General features: G+C 32.1%; 2 protein-coding genes across 8 annotated transcripts in view; one reads left to right on the forward strand and one right to left on the reverse strand.

Annotated features, from left to right (window-relative positions):
- LOC134721385 (copine-3-like) overlaps positions 1-5,088 on the forward strand; it is a 62,302-nt gene extending 57,214 nt beyond the window's left edge. For all 6 annotated transcript variants that reach the window (XM_063584346.1, XM_063584352.1, XM_063584347.1 and 3 more), the window contains exon 15: positions 771-5,088. In XM_063584346.1, coding sequence (XP_063440416.1) covers positions 771-875 — 105 coding nt within the window. In that variant the 3' untranslated portion in view covers positions 876-5,088. The remainder of the gene's footprint in view (positions 1-770) is intronic.
- Positions 5,089-12,145: 7,057 nt separating this feature from the next.
- On the reverse strand, positions 12,146-20,481 carry LOC134721387 (DAZ-associated protein 1-like). Of its 2 annotated transcripts, XR_010107847.1 has the most exons (5): positions 20,320-20,481; positions 19,824-19,864; positions 14,446-14,612; positions 13,824-13,942; positions 12,146-12,535 (listed from the first exon to the last, which is right to left on the reverse strand). XR_010107847.1 is itself a non-coding variant. In XM_063584353.1 (4 exons), exons 1-4 carry the CDS (start codon positions 20,346-20,348, stop codon positions 12,506-12,508), a joined length of 267 nt encoding a protein of 88 aa, XP_063440423.1. In that variant the 5' UTR covers positions 20,349-20,481; the 3' UTR covers positions 12,146-12,505. The 2 variants fall into 2 exon arrangements, 1 of the variants encoding a protein (XP_063440423.1); XM_063584353.1 differs by lacking the exon at positions 13,824-13,942.
- Between the last annotated feature and the right edge of the window lie 463 nt (positions 20,482-20,944).

A 20,944-nucleotide genomic window follows, 5' to 3' on the forward strand; every position in this document is an offset into this window, starting at 1 on the left:
GATTGGTTTTTGAATAAAGGAAAGGGGGTTGTGAAATTTTTTTTTTCTCATTTGTAATTTCATAAATAAAAAGAAAATTTCTTCAAATATTTTTTTGAGAGGATTAATATTCAACAGCATAGTTAATTGCTCAAAGGCAAAACAAATTTTAAGTTCATTAGACCACATTCATTCTGTGTCAGAAACCTATGCTGTGTCAACTATTTAGTAAAAATCCAAATTTAGAGCTGAATCCAGCTTGAATGTTGTGTCCATACTTGCCCCAACCGTTCAGGGTTCAACCTCTGCGGTCGTATAAAGCTGCGCCCTGCGGAGAATCTGGTTGGAATAAGTGATACATGACCCAGGTTTAATATCTTTTGAACTATTGATGTCATACAAGTTACAACAATCACTTTTTTAAATGTTATATCACACATCTTTTTTAATGATGTCAAAAATTTACAACAAAGTCTGTCGTGGCAAGCCCCCTACAAATAGCAATTAGGTGGAGTATTATTATAGCAATATAGTGTAACCTGGCTTATCCGACACCTGAGTATTCCAACATCCTGCTTTAACCAACACATTTTTGTGGTCCCAAAATGTGCCTATACTTGCAGAAAAAATCACAGAGGTCCATGCTTAATCTGGTCCCTTAATGTGTGTGATAACACAAGTTGAACTGTATAAAAATTTTCTTAAAGTTTTCCTTTGTTAGATAGCTATGGAAAGTAATCCTACATACTAACCACACATCATAATCTGTTAAAAAAAACTTTCTTTTGCAGGCATCAGCAGCTGAGTTAGCAAAGCAGGTGTTGGCAGAGGTTCCACAACAAGTAGTTAAATATTACTCAATGAGGAAAATGTTGCCAAATGTTCCACAAAAATAAGACAGCAATACTTATCAATGAAGAAACAATTATAAGTGTCTTATAAGTTATTTGTTGAACAATTTCTTGATTGTTATTTGTTGAATCTGTTTTGAAAGCTTATTGCAAATGTTATAATGGAAGCCTCAATCATTACCTCTTACTTTTAAGATTATGTAAAATGAAATCAAATAGAACAAAATAGCAACCTGTCTTATCACCTCTGTCATTTTTATGGTGCAAAAATGTATATACCACTATTGTTGTATAGCAAGTTATGGATTTATATGGTATATTTTGGGACTGTTTATTTCATTTTCTAAATGTCTGACATAATTGCATTAGAATCAAATTAAAAATTAAAAGCATTAAGAGCAAATCTGGTAAAATTGTTTATCAGGTCAAGATCTACCTGTCCTGAAATTTTCAGATGAATTGGACAACCCGTTCTTGGGTTGTTGTCCCTGAAATGGTAATTTTTAGGAAATTTTGCTGTTTTTGGTTATTATCTTGAATATTATTACAGATAGTGATAAACTCTTAACAGCAATAATGTTCAGCAAAGTAATATTTACAAATACAGTTGACCATTTTAGGAGTTATTGCCCTTTACAATAAATTTTTAACCATTTTACAAAAATCTTCTCCTCTGAAACTACTGGGCTAAATTAATCCAAACTTGGCCACATTCATCTTTGGGGTATCTAGTTTAAAAAGGTGTCTGGTGAATTCGCTATCCAACCAAGATGGCCGCGACGGCTGAAAATAGAACAAAGGGGTAAAATGCAGTTTTGGCTCATAACTCAAAAACCAAAGCATTTAGAGCAAATCTAAAGCGGGGCAAAATTGTTTAACAGGTCAAGATCTACCTGCCCTGATATTTTCAGATGGATAGGAAAACCGGTTGTTAGGTTGCTGTCCCTGAATTGGTAATTTTAAGGAAATTTTGCCGTTTTTTGTTATCTTGAATATTATTATAGATGGAGAAAAACTGTAAACAGCAAGAATGTACAGCAAAGTAAGACATAAAAATAAGTCAATATGACTCAAATGGCCAATTGACCCCTAAGGAGTTATTGTCCTTTACGGTCAATTTTAACAATTTTCAAAAAAATTGTAAATTTTTACAAACAACTTTAACTGAAACTACTGGGCCAAGTTAATTATAGATAGAGATAATTGTAAGCAGCAAGAATGTTCAGTAAAGTAAGAAGTACAAACACATCACCATCAATAAAACACATTTTTGTCATGAATCTATCTGCGTCCTTCACATAGACCAAGGTGAGCGATACAGGTGCTTTAAAACCTCTAGTTTTATCTCTAATGTGTCAGAAAAGTCAGGTTTATGTAAAAGATGGTATCCTAAAAAAAAAATTGAGTTCCCTACCAATGAAAAGAAGGGGACTTTATTTGTTTTCTAATTGGTTTACAGATAGTTCTATATAGACAACACACTCACTGAGGCAAAGTCATCATTCAATCAATTATCTCCACAAAAATGTGTATTCCATCTTGACTTCAAAAGGGATATGATCAAATTTTTGAAATGAACTTTATTTATTCTTTTAGAAATTGAAAGATAATATATAATTGTGTAATTGAAAGCAAGTAAACAAATATACCAGTAGTAAACATTCTATTAAGATTTGAATAGATGGAGTCATTCTTTTCTCAACATTTTATTGTTTGTATGTTGCACTTCCTGGCTTAGCCATTCACATCATAGATCTGAGATAAGAAAGTGTTTTATTGTAAGAATCTTTTAACCATTTTACAAGTTTTGGATGTGCCATAATTTGCCAGCTTAGGCCATGATTCAACATACCATAATTGTGTTAAATGATGTTATTTAAGACATTTTATGTATATTGCAATGTTATTTGTAAACAGTTCTTGTAGTTCTTCAAATTTTCCTCAATCTTATTTAATATTCTTTATTTCGTTTTTCAATCTGATGCCACTTACAGATCTATTTTTTATAGTGCTATGTTATCTACTTTTTGAAAGTACTTTGTTATCTTTTTGCATGGGTGCTTTGTTATATATATTCATTCATTTCTTTTCAGGAATTTTTTTTTTCTGTCGATTTTATTAATAAAAAGTGTTCTTTATAAAGATGGCATTTATCCTTCATGTTATTTTTTGCAATCATACTGTTAATTTGTGTGATTATGAAGTTTATTGACTCGTCATTATAATGCAACCAATCAAACAGTATCATTTGATATGTTTTTGTTTTTGAATATTAAAAATACTTTTGAACAAGAGGGAATCAAATATACTAAAAAGGTCAAAATATTCTGCTATAAGGTGAAGGACAAAGAAAGCAAAAAATGTTCAAATATTTTATCAATCTTTTGATTCTAAAATATCATAAGACAAAGTTAGAAATCAATATCAGAAGAAAAGAAGAAAAAATATACATATATCCAGTAAGTTTTTGCCAAGATGAATTTTGTTCATTTCGTTAAAAACAAAAATGTTTGTAGATGGTAATATTCAAATGATTATGGGTCCAAGTAATTTTGAATATTTATTGTAAATTGTATTTTTATATAAATTGATATGTTTTCTAGTTATTCTATTTAGGGTTCCTTTTATAGTAAAGTGTATTTTCATATAAGTTGAAATAAGTTCTAGTACATGTAGTTATTTTTGGGCTTCCTTTGCAAGTATACAGCTTGGTGATAGGTGGCAGTTTATTTTTATGCTATATTTCTACATCTTTATTGGCATTTTAATGTCATGTAGGTCAGGTGCAGTAAGTGAAAAGTTTTGTATAAGTTATTTTTCTGTTAGATCATCTACTCATCTTTTTTTCCATTTCATGAACTCTGTAATTTTTGTTAAGACTCGATATCATATCATGTATATATTTTGTATTATGCTGAACTGCTATACATCACATGTTTGCTACTAGTCTTATTTTATTCTAATGAACAAGGTAAATTGAGATTAACTATTGAAGACCTTTTAGAGTATTTTGTTAGAAAGAAGTTTATAGAATGTAAACCAAACCTTTTAGTTATAGAATGTATGGACTTAATGATTTGATAACAAAATTTATGTTAAGATGCTTTAATGATACATGTATATCGAATAACAATATTTATGTAAAAACCTTTTGGATAACAGAATTTATGTAAAAAAAATTTGGATACTAGTAACAGAATTTTTTGTACATGTAGTAACCTTTTAAAGAACAGAATTTATGTAATATACATTTGATTAAGAGTTACTTAACAATGATTTATAATGGTCCTTATATTATAAATACAGTAGTAGAGTGGTATTATGTTTTCATGTCTGTGCATTCATTTGTCCATCTTGTCTATTCATTAGTCCCTCCGTCTGTCCTGCTCCAGGTTTAAGTTTTTGGTCATGGTATTTTTTGATGAAGTTAAAGTCTAGTCAATTTGAAAATTAGTTCACATTTTCACTATATGATTGTTTCTAATTTTTATGCCAAATTAGATTTTTTCACCCCAATTTCACAGTCAACTGAACACAGTAAACGATAGTGCGGGTGGGGCATCCAAGTACTAAGGACACATTCTTGTTATTTTAGTTCCTCTAATACAGTTATTAGTAAACTTATAATAAACTAAATTTAGTATATTTGATACATGTAATACCTTGACATGAAGTTTTGTTAGTTAAGAGTTTGGATAAGTCTGGTTTCACTGTTTTTAACTTAGAGGCGGATTTGGAGGAGGAAGTCCAGGGGGCCTGATCCCCCCACTTTTCTGGGGAAAATTTGATTGTTTATATAGGGAATCACTGAAACATGACAGGAGCGGCCCCCCTCTCAAGCAGTCAGTGGACCCCCACTTATGAAAATTTCTGGATCTGCAACTAGTTTAACCTTACTAGATCCTACTAGAAATTCAAATGTTTCATTCTGGATATTTGGTTTAGAACTGGAATCAATGTTACCACATAATGTATACTGCTGTTAAGTTATATGTTGGAAATGATTATTTAAGATTTAGTTCTCTTTAGTATCACCAATAGCAAACTCATATGTTAGCTGTAACTGCAGCTTTGAATAGACTTCAGGAATTCTAGGGTTAAAAATTTACTATGTTCTATGCAAAATTTTATGGAAATATACTATGTGTGCAATAGACGGATGTAACATTTATCTGTTTTTCTTTATTTATTGATTATTTAGTACAAATGTAATAGAAAATAATTTAAAAGTATATAAATAAATATCACAATATTGAAAGTTCCTTATTATTTAAAAAAGTTATAGATTACATGGGTCTTTTGGTTGGAATCTTTTGTTTAGTTTATTCTTTATATGTGGTTATAAGCATCATATCTTTACACTAAGTCTGTACTGATTGATACACCTATCTGCAAAAAGTCAAATAGAAAAAATATTGTTCCCTAAAGCTGCTGGAAATGACACATAAAACATGCATAAAGGTTTTAATTGATTTCAAACTGTTTGGTATTTTTAACGAAGTAATCAAGTTATTTGTAAATTTCTAAGGGCTTCTTTTAATATTATGATTTTTACTGCTATCGAGTTATGGCATCAGCATATTAGCTGAACTAGATAGAAATCTGAAAGTGTTTAAAAATTGGTAAGTTGAACACAGTTTGGAAAAGAAACATATTCAATTTCCATTTCCCTATGAAAATCAAGCATATCTTTATTGCACAAAATGTCCATTTCTTACAGGGGCGTAGCTACCCGGGAAGCACGACAGCACGTGCTTCCACGTCGTTTAAAAAAAAAAAAAAAAAAAAAAAAAAAAGAAGAGAGAGAAGAGAGAGAGATGAGTTGGTCCATCGGAATTGGACAGTGTGATGCATGTATTATCTAAGACTATGATGATTACGATATTTGATTAAAGTTCGGAGACTGTTTGTGTCTTTTCATCCATTCCGGATATTAGTTTACAACCTAGTTACAATTTAAGTGTTCGAGTCCTGCAGAAAAAGATCGTAGCTCCTTATACACTAACACGCTTCTGCCTGCACATTGATTCGGCATGCAAGAAATAAATGGCTATTTTAAAAATTTATAAATTGAATGTTAAAGGACACACCTATGTTCTCAATTTTTTAATTGATGACATATCATTAAATAACTAACAACATTTGGTTTCAAAATATATATTTTTTTTGCGATTGTGGCAAAATCGGAAGGTAACTTGTATCTTTTACAGGACTTGAATTTGTAATACTCAGTCTAAGACATGTAGTTTTGAAGCACGTTTTAAATTAGTGTACAGTTCATCAGTTTGGAATGAGATTTACCAATCGGCATTAGAATTATTAGATCCCGTCGATATCGTTAAAAATATGCCGAGGCTGTGTGATCGACAGGCTACCGGTGCCAATCAACATGCAACCACGCCAAAACAGTATTGGAAAGTCTCATTATCTTTTGCGTTCATAGACCATATGATAAGGGAACTGGTGAGTGGAGTCGCATCAAGTATTATCAGAAAATCGCTTCTTTGCGCTGTATCTGCTTCATCGGGTTAACTTGTAGGAAATATCCCAAACGAACAAATCTCAATATTGTCTGAAACATACGAAACTAACCTGGCATGTAAATTTGACGAATTCAATGCCCAATACGTACGCTGGTTTATAACATCTCACGAGTGCTACTATATCATGATTGAGATCTATCAGTCACGGTTCTACGAATGTTATTGAAAACAAATTTAATGTACGTTCAACAATGAACAACGACAGTTACATTTAACTGCATATTCATCGGGATTTCAGTGTGAATATTGACAAAGAAATAGAGAAGTTTGTTTCTGTCCAGACCCGAAGAGCAGATTTTGGACAATTTTGAGTAAATTATGCATCACATATATGTGTTGTTTATGTATTACTCTATTCAAAAGATTTATAGTTTTACATTCCTAAATTTTTATTTACATATAGCTCCTTTTTTAACCGTCCTATGACCGAAAACCGATTTTTCTGCATATTAGGGTCCCAAAATTTTTTCGCCTCGCTCCGCTCGCCGGTAGTTGCTTCCACGTCGTTTTTTTCTAGCTACGCCCCTGTCTTACTCTGTTGATCTGATTGAGGGAATAGTGTTGGCCCAGTTCCACAACCTCCTTTATTCTTTGTCCTGTAACCAGGATGTACCATTAATACACATGAAACAATATCATCTTTATTATCACTTCCAAATGTTTGTTTCAGTGTATTTTTAAATTACTCTTTTGTCATGTCAAGTCCCATAGTTTAGTCCACAAAATTTTGATGGTAGTCTACAGACTTAAGTTCAAAGGGGCATAACTCCTTGAAAAAAATTGAATCTTGATTTCCTGTCAATATGCACATCTGCATAGTATGTGTCTTTATTATCTAAAATGGTTTCATGAAACTCTGTTGTGTGGTTTAAGAGGAGTTGCGATCACCAACTGTTGCAGTAGTATATTGAAGCAAATAAGTTCAAAGGGGCGCAACATCTAGGAAAAAATTGAATCATAATTTCCTGTCGATTGACACATCTACATAGTACTGTATGTCCTTATTATCTAAAGAGGTTTCATGAGATTCTGTTGTGTGGTTTGAGAGGAGTTGTGATGTTAAGAAACAGGACAGACAGATGGACAGGGGTAAAACATGTACCCACCGCAACTTAGTTTGGGTATAATAATTATTAATATGAAGTAAGAGTGACGGTTGGTGACGGTCAAAACTTTTAAACCTGCTGCATTTGTAAAAGTCAGGAGCCTGTTGTTCAGTGGTTTCTCGATACTATATATCCGGGTTAACTTATTAATGTTTATTGAAAACAAACAAAATATCATACATTCTGTTGATATCTTTATTTAGGCTTTGCACATTACCATGTATATCGGACTGTTAATGACGTTGGATGTATACCGATTTGAATTTGTCTTAGGACTTAGATACATGTGTTTACCTGACATCCGACATCAGAATCAAAACTCATGCTGTTTGTATGTATCCTTGTTGGAGAAAGATGATTGAAACTGTTTACTAGTATTAAGAATGGATGATTGTTCTACTGGGTGGGAGTGTAGTAGAAATTTAGAAAAGATCCTTTGAATAAACTTATTCCAAGAGTTTACATTTTCAACACTGTAATTAGATCTTTGAATATTGTTTTTATTAGCTCACCTGACCTGAAAGGTCAATTGAGCTTTTCTCATCACTTTGCGTCCATGTCCCGCATCCGTAAACTTTTACAAAAATTTTCTGCTCTGAACCTACTTGGCCACAATCATCCTTGGGGTATCTAGTTTAAAAAATATGTCCCATGACCTGGCCATCTAACCAAGACAATTTAGTCTTAGATGCATGATTTTTTTATAAGTTGTTAGTGGCTTTGAATTAGCTGTCAGTTAACTTTGAATACTCTCAGATCTGATCCTTGTGTCTTTTTGTTGTTGGGATGTACAAATACCCAGCCACGTCCACTTGTATTTTTGTTCTTCTGATGAGTAAAGCTGTTTCTGTTGAATTTTTATAGTTCTTTCTTATGTTGTACCGTTATACCACTGTCACAGGTTAGGGGAGGGTTGGGATCGCCCCAACATGTTTAATCCTGCCACATTATTTATGTATTCGCCTGTAATTCAGTGGTTGTTGTTTGTTTATGCGTTACATATTTTTTTTTAATCATTTTTTTTATTCAAATAAGCCCTTTTTCTTCTCGTTTTAATTGTTTTATATTGTCATCTTTGGGCCTTTTATAGCCAACTATGCGGTATGGGCTTTGCTTATTGTTGAAGGTTGTACGGTGACCAATACTTAATTCATTTTGGTCTCTTGTGGACTGTTGTCTCATTGGTAATCATACCACATCTTCTTTTTTTATATTAATATTATTGTTACATATATCTGCACTTTCATGGATCTACAATCTGTCGATAACTGTATCTTGGCATTGCACAAGGTTATATTTTTCTCACATTTATAAATCTTTACACACATTCCATTAGATGTTGGATGTTTACTGATTGATAATTTAGTCTCAGATGCAAGATTTTTGTTATGACATTTTTTCTGGTAGATGTTATTGGTTTTGACCTAGCTCTCAGCAACTGTGAGTACTCTCAGATCTTTTGTTGTTGGGATGTACAAGTACCAAGCCTCATCCAGTGTTTTTTTGTTTAATGTATTTCTATTTGTATCCATCTGATCAGTTAGGCTTTTTCTTCTTTGTTCCAATAGTTATCAAAGGTACCAGGATTACAATTTAATACGCAAGACACTTGTTTCGTCTACATAAGACTCATCAGTGACGCTCAGATCAAAACTTAACTAGAGGCTCTAAAGAGCCTGTGTCGCTCACCTTGGTCTATGTGCATATTAAACAAAGGACACAAATGGATTCATGCCAAAATTGTATTTTGGTGATGGTGATGTGTTCGAAGTTCTTACTTTACTGAACGATTTTGCTTCTTACAATTATATCTATCATGAACTTTGCCCATTAGTAACAGAGAACTATATTTGGTAAAAATTTACATAAATTTACCAAATTAATGAAAATTGTTAAAAATTGACTATAAAGGGCAATAACTCCCTAAGGGGTCAATTGACCGATTAGGTCATGTTGACTTATTTGTAGATCTTACTTTGCTGAACATTATTGCTGTTTACAGTTTATCGCTATCTATAATAGTATTCAAGATAACCAAAAACGGCAAAATTTCTTTAAAAATTACCAATTGGAGGGCAGCAACCCAACAACCAGTTGTCCAATTCATCTGAAAAATTCAGGGCAGATAGATATTGACTTGATTAACAATTTAACTTCTTGTCAGATTTGCTCTAGATGCTTTGGTTTCATAGTTATAAGCAAAAAACTGCATTTTACCCCTATGTTCTATTTTTAGCGGTGGCAGCCATCTTGGTTGAATGGCCAGGTCATCGGACACATTTTTCAAACTAGATACCCCAAAGATGATTGTGGCCTAGTAGTTTCAGTGGAGATTTTGTAAAAGATTACTTAGATTTACGAAAAATGGTTAAAGATTGACTATAAAGGGCAATAACTCCTAAAGGGGTCAACTGACCATTTTGGTCATGTTGACTTATTTGTAGATCTTACTTTGCTGAACATTATTGCTGTTTACAATTTATCTCTATCTATAATAATATTCAAGATAATAACCAAAAACAGCAAAATTTCCTCAAAATTACTGATTCAGGGGCAGCAACCCAACAACCGATTGACCGATTCATCTGAAAATTTCAGGGCAGATAGATCTTGACCTGATAAACATTTTTATCCCATGTCAGATTTCCTCAAAATGCTTTGGTTTTTGAGTTATAAGCCAAAAACTGCATTTTAGCCCTATGTTCTATTTTTAGCGGTGGCGGCCATCTTGGTTGGTTGACAAGGTCACGCCACACATTTTTTAAACTAGATACCCCAAAGATGATTGTGGCCAAGTTTGGATTAATTTGGCCCAGTAGTTTCAGAGGAGAAGATTTTTGTAAAAGATTACTTTAATTTACGAAAAATGGTTAAAAATTGACTATAAAGGGCAATAACTCCTAAACGGGTCAACTGACAATTTTGGTCATGTTGACTTATTTGTAGATCTTACTTTGCTGAACATTATTGCTGTTTACAGTTTATCTCTATCTATAATAATATTCAAGATAATAACCAAAAACAGCAAAATTTCCTCAAAATTACCAATTCAGGGGCAGCAACCCAACAACCGATTGACCAATTCATCTGAAAATTTCAGGGCAGATAGATCTTGACCTGATAAACATTTTTATTCCATGTCAGATTCCTCAAAATGCTTTGGTTTTTTAGTTATAAGCCAAAAACTGCATTTTACCCCTATGTTCTATTTTTAGCCGTGGCGGCCATCTTGGTTGGTTGACCGGGTCACGCCACACATTTTTTAAACTAGATACCCCAATGATGATTGTGGCCAAGTTTGGTTTGATTTGGCCCAGTAGTTTCAGAGGAGAAGATTTTTGTAAAAGCTAACGCCGGACGACGACGGACGACGGACGCAAAGTGATGAGAAAAGCTCACTTGGCCCTTTGGGCCAGGTGAGCTAAAAAGCCAAACAGGTATACCAAATATCTTCGACTTATCACTTGTGGTTCACAATAAACCAGACTTAATCACAAACTAATACATTGTTGACGCCGCTGCCAACAGCATACCTAGTTCTCACTTTTTTACTCCTTCAAACAAGACAGAAACCAATTTTGTAATGTAGACATGGTTGTAACTTAATGCCTATAAAAGAGGGGCAAAAGATACCAGAGGGACATTTGAAAGTAAAATGACAACGCCATAGCTAAAAAAAAAAGATATAAAGACAAACTTACAAAAAAAAATACTTGAAAAAGTTGGGACTAAGCAACACAAACCTCACCTAAAGCTGGGGTGATCACAAGTGCTCTGGAAAGGGTAAGCAGATAAGAAATAAACAATGGTATTCTAAATTCCAGATTTCCTTTACAATTTTCAAAATATTCAAAACATTTTACTCCTATATTCTATTTAAAGCCATGTTGGATATCTAATACTTTCTTTTAACTAGATACCCCAATAATGATTAAGGCAAAATTTGCTACAATAGTTTTTTAAAGAACTTTTTTTTTAAAGTTAATTTTACAAATGCTTTATAGTTTCGATAAAAGCTCAAGAAAAGCTTAATTTACCAGGTGAGCTAAAAAATGAGCAATTTTCTAAGTTATGAAGGGACAGAACTCAGGAAGTTAGAATGTCTACAAGTACTGGTTATTTGCTTGTGTAAGAGTTGTAAAATTTGCATGAGTAAAATTAAAGTGTGAGTGCAAAAATAAAACCGACAGGCAGTCAAGTGTATTCACTTAATGTACTCTTGGGCCTTGTGGACATAAAAACATTAACCATATTATACGTTCGGGAATGCAGGACAGCTACAATTTGTCTGGTTCCTCAATATTTAGATGGCTGATGGGGGTATGAAATTAACAAGGTTTGCTAGGTAATCAGAAACAAACAATCATTTTGACCTACTATAGGCTATAATTATTTACAGGAAACTTGAAAAATTGACATTTGAAGGACAGAAACATTGCAATAATTCCAAGTTTCTGGACACCAAATTTAGGGCCACGAGATAGTCACTGTACTAACAGTAATGTCACTTTGAAGAAAATATCAATCTATCAAAAGTAGCTCACAAACTGACTAGAGCAAAACACTTCACAATTGTTGATGCCACTGGAAAAGCAATACCTGTGGCTTTTAGGCCTGATAAATATTGTGGAATTCCATGCCTTACACATAGCAATAAATACAACAATAGTTTTAAAGACTTTATATAATATACTTCATCCGAAGAGAGTGATCAATTAAAATACATGAAATTAATGTTGATTTTCTAAATATTTAATTTATCCATTTGATTGGATACACTAATAACTTTGCTCCAATGTTAAAAACACTAATTATCATCATTACATTTTTAAATAAAAATTCTAACTGTTACAAAGTGCACAATGCAATGGTATAAAATGAGAAGTTTTTATATTTAAAAACAAATGGAATTTTCAAGACAACAAATGACACATAGTTACAAATCATAGAGATTTATATACACCACAAGTTTGGTGTCAATACACATGATTTTAAGTTTGTTTTTAACTGTAATTCCATAAACAGTCTATCTGCTATTGCAAGGTCTGGCACTGATCTGAAAAAGTTGGGAAAAAGTCAATTAAATAATGTCAAAACAATGCAGATTTCGGACTTGAGATGAATAACTCTATTTTTCTACACTTGGAACGTTTACTTGGAGTGATGTTAACAGAAGCTTCATAAAATTACTTGATTGTCTGACTGAAAAAATACACAATGAAACCTTTTTAGCATTCAAGTAGTACATCCTCACAGAAGTTATCTTCAGGATTTCATGAAATTTTATTTTTCTTGTCCCAAGAGAAAAATTTACTTCTGCAGTAGACAATAACAAAAATTTCAAATAGCATCTTTGGCTCCATGATTTCAATTTTGGGATTGCTATAAAAAAATTGTAGTCTCCATGGCCTAACACAGCAATGAAATGACATTAAATTCAGATTTCTTTTAAACCAAAGCTATAAAATGATGATATTTGTGATTTACTGTGTTCAATTTATACAAAATATTTCAATCTTGATGCATCTGTGGACTCACCAGTTTTGGAAATGATGAGTCCAGACAGATTTTGATGAGTCCAGGACTCATGGACTCGCCTTATTGAGAACCCTGAATACTCCAGTCCTTGAAGTTTTCCACAAGGAGAATAGTCTAGATTACAGACTATCAAAGCTTTACAATTGCAAAATACTAATCTGAATGTAACTATATCATCTTTAGGACAATTATGTAAAAAAAAATCTATAATTCACCCAATCATGATCAGCAATTGGGAATAAAAAAAACAGTATTGTCTTTATAACTGAATTATGGTAATTCTCAAAAATTAAAATGATAGGTTTAATCCAAAACCTTTTTTAAAACAGAAAATATATAGGAGTGTGCTCATACAAAGCAGAGTAGAAAAAGGTTTTAAAAATGAAGTTTAGGATCCAGGTATCTTTTAATTTCTTACTTTCTTTGAGTAGCATGACATTTTAATCACACTTCCTTTGATATGTAATTTCATCCTTATACATACGAGGTTTCACTGTAAAATGTTAATTTCTCCTACTTAAATGTCAGAGAAGCAAGTCATAACCTTAACTGTGCAAACTTACAAAAATTATTGTATTAAGGTGGGAGAATTAGTTTCACTTATTTATCATCTAAGAATAAAACTAATTCATAAAATGTTCAGTATTATTTTTGTCAAACTTCTCATGTCTCATCACAACAGACTTTTTACTAATTACAAAATGAACAGGAACAGGAATTTTTCTTTATGCAATAGAATTTCTGAAGTGTAAACAGCCAAGTTTTATTCAGTCAAGTCCACACATCTAAATTAACGCAACCTTTACCCATCACTCTGTACACTTATTGAGGTGTTGCTGTTAAGCTTATACATAAAGAAAGCTTTCCACCTCATGCCCTGTTCTTGCCCGGTCCTCTGCAACAGGCATTTACTCCTTTATTGCACCTAAATAATAGTAATTAATTTTTTATTCTGCCATCAAGTCCATTCACAAGCTGCCTGTCAAATAAACTCTTTTGCTTTCATGTTAATTTTTTTCTTCATTCACAAGTTTGCATTAGAGATTTTTACATAATATGAGTTACATGTATTTTAAAAATCTCGCATGTAAACTAAAAGTGAAATATTATATCATATGCAAATGCATTAAACTAATTAACACATCTTATGATCTAACCTGGAAGATACAACTTATATTAATCCTTAAGTATGTGTTGATTGATAAAACATTTATATGCATTTTCATTCAGGTGTTGAAATATTTTCTTAAAATTATCCTGATGTTTAATTCTTTGTACATTTTTTAATCAAACAAACATTTCAAATTTTTAGTATGAATATTATATTATAATGAGAATAATTTTCTTTAACTATTTTTGATCATATCTGGATAAAAACCGTGGAAAATTCAAATGGTAATATAACTGGTTTTTTTTAAATCTATTTACCTGTCTTCCATCAATTTCGTGTTGCTCTTGATGTAATACCTCGTCCACACATTTTGGATCTCTGAATGTCACAAAACCAAAACCTCTTGACCTTCCGGTTTGTCTGTCCATGATAACAACAGCATCTGACAGCTGCCCATAATGACTGAAGTAGTTCCATAAACTGTCTGCATAATTCAAAATATAAAATGCTATAAATTAAACTGTTAATGTTTACACATATCCATCCAACTTTTAAATTTAATACCCGAATAAATCAGTTTGATTCACCTCTGACATAGTCACACTGCTAACAATTTTTCAGTCAAATAATTTTGTTTGAAGTTTTTATTAACATCATCAGATAAAATCAAGGATTTAGTAAATTTGAGAACAATTGCAATGCAACTAAAAGGGCTCTTCACGGTAAGTTCTGCCATATTGGATAAGGGGCAGATTTTTTTAAAAGAGGTGGAAATAGTATGACAGTATGGAAAATCCTATATGCATGTTTCTAAGCAACTGTTCTGTTTTAATGATGTTTTCCTGTATTTTTCATACCATCCTGAAAATCTGCCCTCTATCCAATATGGCAGAATTAACCGTGAAGAGCTCTATTGAACGAGCACTACCCTGAGGCTTAAATTAAAATATTGTTTGTTTGCAGTTTACCGACCGACCCTCGAAAATCCTCCCGACTGTGAAAATTTTATTGCTTTAAATTTGAAGAATTTTTTTTTAATACCTCTATTGTCGCGATCCGGAACTTTGGGTCCTTTCCGGAAATGATTTAAAGTCTGGGTCAATTACGCATTTCAAGTTCCGTTTTTCTAGCTTCCCGTCAAGCGTTCATGCGACCATTTAATGATAAAGCACATGGAAATTGTTTACAGGTATCCATGAAGTCACGGAGGAGTACTTTACGCTGTCGTCTCAAGTCAATTTTAAGACAAATAACAAACAAAAAAGTTTATTAATAAACTGTTTATACAGATTCAGGCACATGTAATGATGTGTGATGATATCATTGACGATGATGCAGCGGATATTCATAACTGACACGATAACCATTCTGTCTCAAACAAATCGGGTTCAGAATCTGGAGCCTGACTTTATGGAACCAATTTCAGTGGTTAAATAATTCTACAGCAGCTTGAAGTATGGCATATTTTCTACAAATCGTTGTGAAGACGACAAAGATGAAACCACTCCTCCGTGACTTAAATCTTCATGGATATCTGTTAACACGCCTGTACGGAGGAAGGGCTCATTTGAAATGTTAATGGATATAGATCATGCCAAATCAATAAGAAGCATGATCTATATCCATTAACAAAGATGTAGAGAAAATGAATGGTTAGCTTGAAAAATAAATATACTCTCTCTATATTAAATCTGTCTTCGATTGCAATGAGTATGCTCCTTTAGGATAAGGGGGGCTGCCCCACTCATTGCAATTATTCTCTTTCTTACAATATTAAATACACCCAAACTGTGTGGCCTGTGTGAATTCAATTAAAACATGTCCTTAGGAGCTATGCTGTCAATTTTTTTTATACATTAAAACTATTTCAGTTCAGACCATTTACTTTTAATGGGGTGCTATGGATTTCACCCCAAACTTGAGATTTTTTTGGTTTTCATTAGGCCAACCTTAAAAATATGTTTGTTTGCAGTTTTCCGACTGTACCTTCAGACTGAAGGGTCGGTAGGTAGGAAAAATATTTTATTTTATCAGCCAAAATATAGTTTAAACAAGCAGTTGCACTAAACCAAGTTTCTTGAGAAGAAAAAAAAACATTTTAAAACAACAAACACTGGACATGCTGAAAACCAACATCAAATGAACAGGCATTTTCAGATAAAAAATTTTTTTAACCAAAACTGAAACTTTAACATAGTGTAGCATATTATTCTATTGCAATAAAAATTCATAATTTCAAATAAAATTTGTAGATTGAGCTAACTAAGTCCTTATATTTGTATAAAATAACATTCGTTTATAGTGGAACATTGTTTTATCAATAAATCAGCTACAATTAAAATTTGCTTGCTAGTCCCTCTCTGTGATCACAAATAGATAACTCTGGCTCATTTCCCAATCAATCTATCATAAAGGGAAGTCAATTCATGCAATTTTCATTCATAGTCTATTTCAAAAATGTTAAAAGTTCTTTATATTGGTATGTAAAAATTTTAAACGTTTCAAATTTTTGAAATTATATTCGTACATCAATTGTTTTGATACATCAATAACAAAAACTGAAATGTATTGCATTGATTCATTTTGTAATTATTCAAAATTATATCAGAAACCTAAACATAATTATAAAAAAAATGAACCTGTTAAGGGGAGACAATTCTCGTATAACTTTTTCGAATTGGCACATAATACCACGGAATGTCACTCATCATACAATTGGCACATCCATATAATTAATTAACTGCGCAATCGTGCTCCACCTTCAATGATGATTCTGAATTATAAATATAACCAAAAGTTGTTAATCTATAGATAGTGAAGACTAATGAAAGCTAACCCACTATAAAAATATTTTTTTGCACTTTTTTAAAAATTCTGCAGAAAAATTCTCGAGCCACTTGACTATCATAGCTCAAAATTAACATTTTTACAGAATATTTGAATAAAGTAGTTACAGATAATTCGCTTCTCAAAGTGTAAGACGCAATAGAAATTGTATGCTTGCACAATCTTACCGAAATACGGATTAAATTAAGTCCTAAACATTTTGACATTTATTCGTTTATTTTTATCGAAAACCGGTTTAAACAAATCACATGTGCGTGTTAAGATCTGACCAAATACCTATTTCCCGATATGGTCAGGTAAAATTGCTACATAGTGCCATTATCCAATTTATGACATAAAATATGGTATAATTATTAAATACTGGAACTTATAAACAAGGAATGTCATTATGACTAGAACTGTTTTAAAGAAATATATATTCAGACATGTATGCTTCTTGACTAGAATGTTTTCATGAGTAGAGTATTTTCATCAGAAAAATGTATATATTATAGATTTATAAGACAATTATTAAAGAGTGTATTTTTAATAAAAAAAAAAATAACCATTGAATCTTCAATTGAAAAAAGGCAACTTCAAAAAAAAGTATTCAGACATCCGACTGTTTCATATTTCTAACAATATTTAATTATATGTGATAAGGTTATATTTTTGCCAGGCTTTAATGAAAACCAAAGAAATCTAAAGTTTGGGTGAAATCCATAGCACCCCATTAAAAGTAAATGGTCTGTACTTAAATGTTTTTAATGCATAAAAAAAAAAATTGGCAGCATAGCTCCTAAGGACATGTTTTAATTGAATTCACACAGGCCACACAGTTTGGGTATATTTAATATTGTAAGAAAGAGAATAATTGCAATGAGTGGGACAGCCCCCCTTATCCTAAAGGAGCATACTCATTGCAATCGAAGATAGATTTAGTATAGAGTATATTTATTTTTCAAGCTAACCATTCATTTTCTCTACATCTTTGTGTAGTTAGGGTTGCTTCTTATTGATTTGGCATGATCTATAACCATTAACATTTCAAATGAGCCCATCCTCCATACAGGCGTGTTTACAGATATCCATGAAGATTTGAGTCACGGAGGAGTGGTTTCATCTTTGTCGTCTTCACAACGATTTGTAGAAAATATGCCATACTTCAAGCTGCTGTCAAATTATTTAACCACTGAAATTGGTTCCATAAAGTCAGGCTCCACAGATTCTGTACCCGATTTGTTTGAGACAGAATGGTTATCGTGTCAGTTATGAATATCCGCTGCATCATCGTCAATGATATCATCACACATCATAACATGTGCCTGAATCTGTATAAACAGTTTACTAATAAACTTTTTTGTTTGTTATTTGTCTTTAAATTGACACGAGACAACAGCGTAAAGTACTCCTCCGTGACTTCATGGATACCTGTAAACAATTTCCATGTGCTTTATCATTAAATGGTCACATGAATGCTTGACGGGAAGCTAAGAAAAACCGAACTTGAAATGCGTAATTGACCCAGACTTTAAATCATTTCCGGAAAGGACACAAAGTTCCGGATTGTGTCAATAGAGGTATTAAAAAAAAATTCTTCAAATTTAAAGCAATAAAATATTCACAGTCGGGAGGATTTTCAAGGGTCGGTCGGTAAACTGCAAACAAACAATATTTTAATTTAAGCCTTAAAGCCTGGCAAAAATAACCTTATCACATATAATTAAATATTGTTAGAAATATGAAAACAGTCGGATGTCTTAATACTTTTTTTTCAAGTTGCCTTTTTTTCAATTGAGGAAGATTCAATGGTTATTTTTTTTTTTTATTAAAAATACACTCTTTAATAATTGTCTTATAAATCTATAATATATACATTTTTTTGATGAAAATACTCTACTGATGAAAACATTCTAGTCAAGAAGCATACATGTCTGAATATATTTCTTTAAAACAGTTCTAGTCATAATGACATTCCTTGTTTATAAGTGTTTCAGTATTTAATAATTATACCATATTTTATGTCATAAATTGGATAATGACACTATGTTAAAGTTTCAGTTTTGGTTAAAAAGTTTTTTATCTGAAAATGCCTGTTCATTTGATGTTGGTTTTCAGCATGTCCAGTGTGTTGTTTTAAAATGTTTTTTTTTTCTTCACAAGAAACTTGTTTTAGTGTATCTGCTTGTTTAAACTGTATTTTGGCTGATAAGATAAAATATTTTTCCTACCTACCGAACCTTCAGTCTGAAGGTACAGTCGGAAAACTGCAAACAAACATATTTTTAAGGTTGGCCTGATTGACATCAATTTTCAAACTTGTTGGAAACGTTGTTGAATTGGACGTGAAACAATTGTTAAAAATTCATTCATTTTACATGTGAAAGAGCATACATAACCAGACAGCTGACACCCAGTATTTCAATGACCCTTTCGTCCTGTCGTATGCATCTTGCTGCTGATTAGCGAGACCCAATATTTTTCTAAAATATGATGTACCTACATTTGAGAATAAAAATTTTGTAGGTTAATTATCAAAATATTCTTTTTTAATTCGCTGCAGACAACCCTAGCTAGCTCTTAGGACCTGATGTTATATTTTTACTATAAACTCCGCAAATAGTGGAAAAATGACATAAATCCTAAGAGCTATGGTTCAGCAGCTAAGGACAACCCATACATGTACCTTGATAATTTATCGGGCCACGCCCACTTGTCAAATCTGACCCTGCAATTTCTTCAAGATCTACCCTTTGGCTTTGACAGCTAAAATTTAAAACGGCATGCAGGAATAATTGTCAGTTGTACAAACATTTTTAAGTTAAGTAGCTACATTTCCATATTATTTGGTTTGGTTATTTCAACTTACCATTGTCTGTATCCCAGCTAAGGTTTCCAACAAAAAATTTGCTGAAAGAGAAAGACATTATCAAAATTTTGATATCAAAATACCTGCATAAAATAACAGTATGATGTAGCTTACAGTTGTCAGTTTTAGAAATAGAATAGTGAAGCTTTAAACATGGTGTGGGATCATAAAAAAAATATTTGTGCGACATCTTTTGAAAAGTAGACTTCAGCTAAATTTTACAAAGGACCAGTTGTATAACTATATTTTAACAATATTAAATGTACGTATATCATATAATGTTTGAGTCTTAAAAACAACCATAATGACTTAATTTAGACTTTATTTCACCCACAAAATATTAATTAAACCGTATAAACGCGGTTTTTCTTTTAATTTCCTGTTCTATGCCGAAGTACTTGGCTGTAATGGCTATGTTTTTGCTAAAAAAAATGTGATAACTGCTATCATCGTACGTTAAAATATAAAATGATTTAAGATATTCGGCTATTCTTACCCTGGATCATCCCGTCCACGGTCTGCCATTGTGAATAAAAAGGTATCTGACTGAGTTTAAAAAATGGCGTTCCTTCTTCTTTTTTGCAAGTGCGCGTCGGAAGATCAATCGGAAGGCTTCGGTAAATCCCGTTTGATTTTTCCGATATAAGATAGTGTCGCCCATTAATTTTGTCTCGACCTGGGAAAATATTCTTTACATTGAGAGTTTTTATTAATAAATTTAATGTTATAATCTTAAAATTAATTGTCTCTTCTGTCGCAAATTTGCAAATTCCCTGAAAAGACGTGACATGTATTGCTGTATAGATTTGCTGCCATAAGACCACAGGCACTTGTCTCAGAAAAAAAATTACCTATATGAGACAATATCTGAAAAAGTCTAGTTTCCATGTCCCCCACTTCACCAGCAATATTTTTTTTATTCAACCATCTTTTTTGAAAATTTTAAGTTTCAGTGTAAACTAAATTATATAATGAACCAGAGACATATAATACAATAAGACAATTAATATATGTCTCTGAATGAACCAACCCTGCCAATTAAACATTCATTCTTATATTTCTTCCGATAAAATATTGTAATTTAAATGTTCACCCCCCCCCCTAAAATCATATTGTCCCCC

This window comes from Mytilus trossulus, chromosome 6 (assembly GCF_036588685.1).
Source record: "Mytilus trossulus isolate FHL-02 chromosome 6, PNRI_Mtr1.1.1.hap1, whole genome shotgun sequence".
In the NCBI taxonomy this organism is placed as follows: domain Eukaryota; kingdom Metazoa; phylum Mollusca; class Bivalvia; order Mytilida; family Mytilidae; genus Mytilus; species Mytilus trossulus.

What these genes read in the sequence shown, in the direction of transcription:
- LOC134721387 (XM_063584353.1), bottom strand. Translation starts at nt 20,348, where the DNA reads ATGGCAGACCGTGGACGGGATGATCCAGG. An exon ending in CGTGGACGGGATGATCCAGG is followed by an intron (nt 19,865 to 20,319) that starts GTAAGAATAGCC and finishes TTTCTCTTTCAG; the next exon opens with CAAATTTTTTGTTGGAAACC. An exon ending in TAGCTGGGATACAGACAATG is followed by an intron (nt 14,613 to 19,823) that starts GTAAGTTGAAAT and finishes TGAATTATGCAG; the next exon opens with ACAGTTTATGGAACTACTTC.